At 56.9% G+C, this 7,924-nt stretch overlaps 1 protein-coding gene across 2 annotated transcripts; it reads left to right on the top strand.

Moving 5' to 3' along the window:
• The first annotated feature begins 2,128 nt into the window (after positions 1–2,128).
• On the top strand, positions 2,129–7,696 carry MLN (motilin). 2 transcript variants are annotated; one of them, XM_001510612.5, is made up of 4 exons: positions 2,129–2,236; positions 4,464–4,580; positions 6,492–6,600; positions 7,418–7,696. In XM_001510612.5, the coding sequence occupies exons 1-4, from the start codon at positions 2,129–2,131 to the stop codon at positions 7,426–7,428; spliced, it is 345 nt and encodes a 114-aa protein (XP_001510662.3). In that variant the 3' UTR covers positions 7,429–7,696. The 2 variants fall into 2 exon arrangements, with proteins under 2 accessions (XP_001510662.3, XP_039768637.1); XM_039912703.1 differs by lacking the exon at positions 7,418–7,696 and having other exon boundaries at positions 6,492–6,881.
• The last annotated feature ends 228 nt before the right edge of the window (positions 7,697–7,924 follow it).

The following is a 7,924-nucleotide window of genomic DNA, read 5'->3' as shown; positions in this document are numbered from 1 at the left end:
CACCTGGCACATAATAAGCGCTTAACAAGGGTCATAAACCAGGACACGTGGCCAGATGGTTCAGCTAGATTGATGAAAGGCGATTCCCTGCTGGATCAGTTGGGGGAAGGCTAATGATGTGAAATGGTTCATCCCATCCACTGCAATTTCATTCAATCGTATCTATTGAGCGCAAAGCGCATGAAAAGTACAATTGGGCAACAGATACAGACAATCCCTACCCAACAGTGGGCTTACACTCTAGAAAGGGGGAGTCAGACAATAAAACAAGTGCAGGCCTCAATAGAACCAATATAATTAAATAGAATTATAACTATACACACATCATTAATAAAATAAATAGAATAATAAATATGTACCTAAATACACAAGTGTTGTGGGGCACGGGGGCGGGTAGAGCAGAGGGAGGGAGTCGGGGCGATGGGGAGGGGAGGAGGAGCAGAGGGAAAGGGGAGCTCAATCTGGGAAGGCCTCCTGGAGGAGGTGAGCTTTCAATAGGGCTTTGAAGCGGGGAAGTGTGTAGTTTGGTTGGTTAGCGTACTGTTCCTCTAAGCGTTCTGCAGCCTTAGGCTGGACAGACCATTGTCTGTCCCAGGTAGGGCATGCCCCAAGACCCGCCCCGGCCCTCAGCACTAGAAGCCCATCCAGGGTTGGGCTGTGCTCTAGACTCCTCGCCCCCTACCCCTCACGAGAGTCCTCTCCACTCTCCGCTGGTCTTACAGGTCAAAGAGCACTGGACTCCACTTGGGCTGATTGTAGCGCTCTGCGGCAGAGACCGATGGAGCAGAGAGCCGCTGCCTGATAGATTGCCTGATCTCTGCAGTTTATTATTATTATATTAACGATAGTAATATTTGTTAAGCATATGTGCAGAGCACTGTGCTATCCAGTGTTTAGAACAGTGCTTTGCACATAGTAAGTGATTAACAAATGTCATCATTATTATCATTATTGTACACTGGGGTAATAATAGTAATAATAATAATGGTATTTTTTAAGCACTTACTATGTGCCAGGCTGGGGCGGATACAAGCAAATCAGGTTGGACTCAATCCCTGTCCCACCTGGGGTTCACAGTCTTAATCCCCATTTTACAGATGAGAGAACTGAGGCCCAGAGAAGTGAAGTGACTTGCCCAAGGTCACACAGCAGACAAGTGATGGAGCCGGGACCAGAACCCATGACCTTCCTACTCTCAGGCCTGGGATCTATCCACTATGCCATACTGCCCGACCCACTCTTCCGCTGGCAGAGAAGGGAGGGGAAGGTGGGCAAGCTTGGGCGGTGGTCCTAGGGTCCCCATTTCAAACCAATATGGTCAGTCAAAGCCCTCCTGGAGTATCCTGGCACCCCTCACATGCCCCCACTCACTCATCCCACCTTGGCGACCATCACCGAGGCCTCTAGCTTGGTGCCTCAGGCAGCCGGGGAGGACCAGTCCCACTTCTGGTTTCCGTGTGCTCCGAGAATTCACACCCAACCCTTCAACCCCACCTCGCCATCCTCCCGCCGCCCCGCGGGGGTGGGATGAGAGGGCAAAGATCAGCAGCTGTCAATGAATCGAGCAGAAGGCACGTATAAAAACCGTCAGCCCAGCCAGATCGGCCCAAGACGGCAGGACAGGGAACGTCGGACGCGCAGCTTCTCTCGCTCTGTGAGTATCCAGAGGGGCCTCGGGAGTTGCGGTGGAAGGGAAGTCTGCAGGAAATAGGAGCGGGGGGCTCGGGGTCCTCCAAATAGCCTTCCCTCGGCAACATCGGATCACCCACCTGAGCCGGGGGACCCAGCAGCCCCAGAGCCGGGTGGAAACCTGAGTGGTCAATGAGTCCGTCCCCCTGTTTCTCATCCCATCCCGGCCTGGAGAGCAAGGTGGATTCGGGGCTGGGTTAGAGGGCACTTTTCCGATTCCTTCCCTTCTCCACTCACCCAGCTGAACGTGGGTTCTTGTGGGGCTGGGTCGGCAGGAGAGAAACAGATTGGGATTCCAGCGATGATCTGAGGAGGATCTCTCTCGGGGGAGGGTTGGTCTCTGGACTTGGCTGAGGGGCCAGGAAGGCCGACCCCTGGGTGGCAGGTGGCTTCTCCCTGTCCAGCTCGGGGCTCTGCAGTTTGTCTCCCAGACCACAGGATGGTGTCCAGGAAGGCCGTGGCATTTCTACTGGTGGTGTCGGTAGCAGCCATGATGGCCGAAGGCTTCATTCCAATCTTCACCCACAGTGATGTTCAGAGGATGCAGGTAATTATGGTCGGCACCTTTCTTCTCCTCCCCCTCCGGCTCCTTCTTCCCCTCCACGTCTCATGTCCCCTCTCCCTCCCCATATCCTATCCTTCCCTTCCCCCACCTCCTGCTCTCCTCCTCATCCCTCCCTCCCATCCCACCCTATCCCTCTCCCCCATCCCACATGCCCAGACCTAAAGGAAAGCAGGCCCAGCTCAAAGAAAACCAGAAAGTGGCCTAATGCCTGCCCATCGAACTGGGCGGGGGAGGAGGCCGCGGAGACACGGACGGGGTTGTCTGAGAGCTGCCAGGGGGTAGGGATGCAGAGGGAAGAGGGAAGGGGCTGGATGGACCACTGATCCGACCAGGACAACATTGCTTACTGTCTCAGACACTTCGGTCCGAGTCTGAGCTGCGGGGCTGCGGGGCTGGGGAGAAGATGTGGGGACGGTAGTCATTCAGTCAGTCGATCATATTTATTAAGCGCTTATCGTGTGTGGAGCTTTGTACTGAGTGCTTGGGAGAGTACAAAATACTATTACGGACACATTCCCTGCCTACAATGAGCCTACAGTTTATAGGGCTAAGAGAGAAACTAAGGAGGCGGGGGGCGTGCGGTTGGGATCAGGACACCAGGTTAGGGTGGATTAGATTCAGGAGCCCAGTACTCTCAGGATAACTTGCCAGGCTGGGTCAGCCAGCTGAGACAAGGTCTGGCGGCCAGCAGCTGGGCATCTCGCTGGCCCCTGGCCCTGCCCAGGCCAACTTTCCCTGCCCGGGACCCTCCCCGGCCAAAACCACCCCTCCAGCAGCCGGACAACCATGTTGCACCTGCCGAGGGAGTAGGGACCTAAAGGAAAGCAGGTAGCGGGGCTGAAAGAATTGCATCAACTTGGCCTCTGACTTTTCTAGTGTCCAGGTGACCCTGGTGCTGGGGATTCTGAGGGCAACTGCGGAGAATGAGGCAGGAGTAGGAGCAGGAGGAGACGAGTCCCTCGTGGGGGTGACAATTGTGATCTCTGGGGATCCTTGGCCAAGCCTTCTGAGGACCCCAGGTTGACCAGAGTATTTCGGCGGTTGGCCATCCTTGATTCCTGAGGGCTCACCCCCAAGGTCAGGAGCACACACAGGCTTTGTCCACAGTGGTGGACCGCCAGTCCGGGGGGCCTCGCTGCCACCAGGTAGTGGTCTGCAACTCCCTTCCCCCTTCATCGGGGGTCAGGTGGGGAGGAGGGAGGCCTGGGACAGACTCCTTCTCAAAACTGAGAAGGTTATGCTTAGGCAAAGCCATCTTGAGTGAACCAGGTCCCCCTGCCCCACAACCTCTTCCCTCCCCTGTGCCCTGGAGCCTGTACCTCCACCAAGGATAGTAGACTTCCACAGTCCAGCCTCGGCACACGCCGTGACCATTTGGTCAGCATGAGAGAGAGAGCAAAAGAGAGAGCCTGGGCCTTGGGCAGTTAAGGGGAAGAAGTGGAGACTAAGCGGAGAGACCTGGCTCTGCTGGTTCGGCCTGTCCCCACATCTTCTCCCCAGGCCCCAGTCCCCCCGAGGTCCCTCCTCGTGGACAGAGGGGCTCCAGGGTGTGGGGGCGGAGGGGCCCGGGGTAGGGTGTGATGCCGGATTTGGGACCGGCTGGGCTGGAGCAGCCAAACCCAGCTGAAAAACCAGCAAGAAGCCAGTTGGCATGAATCTGCTCCGCGCTTTCCCTCCCTGTAATTGCTCGACCCAGAGATTTTTATAGAGAGGCTACAGTCGCCTTCCTCCATAATTCATCTCCCTGCCTGGGCTCCCATAAATCCCCTCCCAGAGACGAGGCGGGTCCAGGATGCCTCTCTCTCACGCGCCAGGCTCCGGCCCCGTGCCTTTTCGGCGGGAGGGGCGGGGCGGAGGGGGGGTGCTAAGAGTCTTTCTGTTCAGAGACTAGCTGACCTATTTAGTATACACGGAGGGCACTAATTATCTAACTGTTTTAATTTAATTAACAATCATATAAACTAATGCCAAGCAAATGCCTCTCAGGCTCTCCTAGCTGCTCAGTACCCCCCGCGGCCCCTACCCGCCTACTTCTGAGGGGACCTGGATCCCCCACCCCGAACCCCAGGGGGTGGAAGAGGGGGCTGTGGAAACCCTCTTCCCATACTCAGGAGGGGGAGGGTCGTGAGGAGAAAGATTTGGGGGAGGGTCGTGGGGGCTGGGGGCCCCCTGGAGACTCAGGCTGCTCTCCCTGTATCTCCTGAATTAGGAGAGAGAGCGGAATAAGGGGCAGAAGAAATCTTTGACCGTGCAGCAGAGATCGGAACAGGGAGGCCTCAGGACGTTGGCAGAGCCCAACGGGGAAGAAGAAGGTGAAATCATCCAGGTAGGAGCCAGCGCGAGGCAGAACCGCAGACATAGCCGGCCCCGTGCCCAAAAGTGGCTAAAGCATGGGCCTGAAAGTGAGAAGGACCTGGGTTCTAATCCCAGCTCCGCCACCTGCCTGCTGTGTGACCTCGGGCAAGTCGCTTCATTTCTCTGGACCTCAGTTCCCTCATCTGTAAAATGGGGATTAAGATCGTGAGCCCCATGTGGGACCTGGACTGTGTCCAACCTGATTAACCTGTACCATCCCAGTGCTTAGTACAGTGCCGGGCATATAGGAAGCGCTTACAAATGCCATAAAGAAAAAAACAGAATGACCCGAGTCACGCGTGATACCGTTGCCTCCATACAGCTCTGAGCCCGAGTACGGGGCTCCACGGGGGCTTCTCTGAGGGGTCCCCCAGCTTGGGCTCCCTCGCTCCCTGACCCACCGGTGGGTTCTCGGGGAGCAGGGCACTGTGGGCTTGAATTCCTTTTCCTGCCCTGCACCTCTAGCCCCTCCACCCCTGAAGAACCATGAGCCTCCAGGGCTCCTTCACCCTCTCCCCAGGACCCCAAGGACCCTGGGCGGGCAGAGAACGGGTCCAGAACGTTTACAGAGTGGCAGCTGCTAATCCCGGCTCCCATTTTTGACACGTCCAACCCATTAGCAGTAGAGGTTTGTCCTGAGCCCAAAGAGTCCATAGCCCCTCAGCACACGGAGGCAGAGAGCAGACAAGATTTCTGTTGTCGGGGAAGGCGGGACAGAGGCCCAGCATACCCCACTCATCTGGTTGTCCTGATCCAGTCATTGCTAGAATGGGGTGCAGGGAGGGCAGTCAAAGGTTGGAGCCAAAGATGTCTTTTTTCCTAGGGAAGACTCCCTAGAGGGGATGGCCTCGCATCGGGTTAGAAGGGAAGGGTGGGAAGGAGAGATTCAGTATCAAAGGGTAGGGGGTGGACAGGGCCTGGGGGAGAGGAAGGACGGAAGAGGAGAGAGCCAGTCGGAGAAAGGCCTGAAAAGGGAAAGCTTGAGAAGGCCTACGTGCTCTTTTGGGGTACCCTACTTCCACAGATCAATCTATCGATTTTATTTATTGAGCACTTATTGTATGCAGAGCACCGTACTAAGTACCGTATAACGACATAAGAGAGTTGGTAGATACATTCCTTGCCCATGATGAGCTTACGGCCTAGAGGGAAAGCGAGTCGTCGATATAAATGAATCAGTTATGACTAGGTATGAAAGTACTGCGGGGCTGAGGGATAGGTGAATGAAGGGAGCAAATCAGGGCGATGCAGAAGGGAGCGGGAGAAGAGGAAATGAGGGCGTAGTCGGCCGCTTGGAGGAGATGTGCCTTCGGTAAGGCTCTGAAGGGGGGCAGAGTTACTGTCTGTCAGCTATGAAGAGGGAGGCCCCCGCGGAGTCAGTGAGACCCTTCCTGCCCTTAAGCCCGCCCCTCTGCCCCTCAAGGACTGCCCCGCTGGAGGAAGGGGTCGTTCCTAAGTAAGACCCCCGAAGAAAGCAGCTCCCTTAACCCCTTGTGTAGCTGCAGCACCTAGTTCTTTGACTCAAGGTACCACTTTCCTCGGTGTCCCCGCCTCCCCCTCAGGCCCTCCCATCCTCCCCAGCCTCGAGCCTCTCCCGTGACCATATTTTCCCCCAGGAGCCTTCCCTGCAGGGATCCCAGCCTCCTTCCAGCTCCCTTTCCTGCCGGGGATGAAAACCCAGCTGCCATGGCTCCCGAGTCTCGTTAGCCTTATTAGCAAGCTCCATTGACTCTCCTCGGGGTCCCCCCCTAGGCCTCCCCCACAGTCCCCTGGGGCTCTGGTGAGAAAGGGCCGAGAGCTCGGGAGTTGCACAGTAGCCTGGGGTTAACTGCTGCTCTCCCTGTGTGTTTTCTTCTCTTGTTAACTCTGCCTTATTTCACAGCTGGCTGCTCCTGTGGAAATTGGACTGAGGATGAATTCCAGGCAGCTGGCAAAGTACCGGGGTATCCTCGAGGAGCTGATTATGGAGGCGTTGCTGTCCACCCAGAACGGTACCGGTTGGGTCTGGCTCTCTCTGTCTCCCTGCCTGTCTCTGTGCTGCAGCTTCTCCCCAGGCCCCTCTTTGCTGCAGCCGAGGTTTCTGAGAGATTAATATTTCAGGGCCGCCCTCCCGCCCAGTTCAGTCTGCTCCGCACGCCTCAGCTTAAGGGCATCGGGCTACCTCTCCTCCGCCCGCCCTCCTTCCTCCCTCAGGGGAGTCGAACCCCGACCGGGGCCGGGGACGCTGTAGCTGATGCTGAATTGGCAAGTCAAGACGGAGCCTCTCTACTTCAGTCGGTGGTATTTATTGAGCGCTTACTGTGTACAGAGTACTAAGCTCTTGGGAGAGTGCAGTATCACAGAATTGGTAGGCACGTTCCCTGCCCACAAAGAGCTTGCAGTTTGGAGTAAACTACTCCCGGCTTTTGATGCAGCGGGCCCTGCTCCTACGGCTCATTGCAGCCTACGGTGTAACTGCATCCCCAGATGGCGGGGTCCTGCCCGCAGCCCAGCCTGGCTGGGCAAAATCCTCAGCCTGGGGCTGCCCCCCTTCCGGAAACCCCATCCCCAGCAGTCAGCCTCAGAGAAACCCAGCTCTGGTTGGGCTACAGATCGGTGATCCCACCCCTTCGTTCTCCAACCCCACCTGTGGCCTTTTTCCCCGGATCCCTGCAGCAGGAGGGTGGACCCCCCCCAGACTAACCCAGAAGGCCGTTGGCAGGACTGGGATGTCAGGTGCCCGCTCCCCGCCGGGCTTTTGGAGGAAAACGGTCAAGTTGCTCTGCTAACGTCCTTGATCTCTAAGCCCGCTGTGCTCTTCTCTCCCAGCGGCCAGCTGATGGGTTCTGCCCCAGCAGGAGAGGATGGACGGGCCCTCGTGGGCTCTCTTCGACCCCCGCCGAGGCTGGTGGCACCCGGCCCACAGCTCCCCCTCTCCCGGGACCGCAGACCGACAGTCGGGCCTGAGCAAATAAAACTTGCGGTTTACAGAAACGATGCTCCAATTTGATAATTTCTTGTCCAGAAGGTCACCTCAGGCCCTGGGGGAAAGGCAGAGGTGAGAAGAGGCAGATAATCTTGCAGGAATAGCTGCGGCAGGGGGCCGGCGTAGCAGATAGAGCGTGGGCCTGGGAGTCAGAAGGTCACGGGTCCTAATCCCAGCTCTGTCACTCTTCTGCCGGGTGGCCTCGGGCAAGTCACTTCACTTCTCCGGGCCCCAGTCCCTTCATCTGTAAAATGTAAAATTAAGACTGCGACCCCCATGTGGGAAAGGGACTGTGTCCAACCCACGTGTAGCCACCCCGGGGCTTAGCATAGTGCCTTGCACATGTAAGT

This window comes from Ornithorhynchus anatinus, chromosome 7 (genome assembly GCF_004115215.2).
Source record: "Ornithorhynchus anatinus isolate Pmale09 chromosome 7, mOrnAna1.pri.v4, whole genome shotgun sequence".
Classification (NCBI taxonomy): Eukaryota; Metazoa; Chordata; class Mammalia; order Monotremata; family Ornithorhynchidae; genus Ornithorhynchus; species Ornithorhynchus anatinus.
This window is presented reverse-complemented; position numbering and strand designations above follow the sequence as displayed.

What these genes read in the sequence shown, in the direction of transcription:
- MLN (XM_039912703.1), top strand. Translation starts at nt 2,129, where the DNA reads ATGGTGTCCAGGAAGGCCGTGGCATTTCTACTGGTGGTGTCGGTAGCA. An exon ending in GTGATGTTCAGAGGATGCAG is followed by an intron (nt 2,237 to 4,463) that starts GTAATTATGGTC and finishes CTCCTGAATTAG; the next exon opens with GAGAGAGAGCGGAATAAGGG. An exon ending in AAGAAGGTGAAATCATCCAG is followed by an intron (nt 4,581 to 6,491) that starts GTAGGAGCCAGC and finishes CTTATTTCACAG; the next exon opens with CTGGCTGCTCCTGTGGAAAT.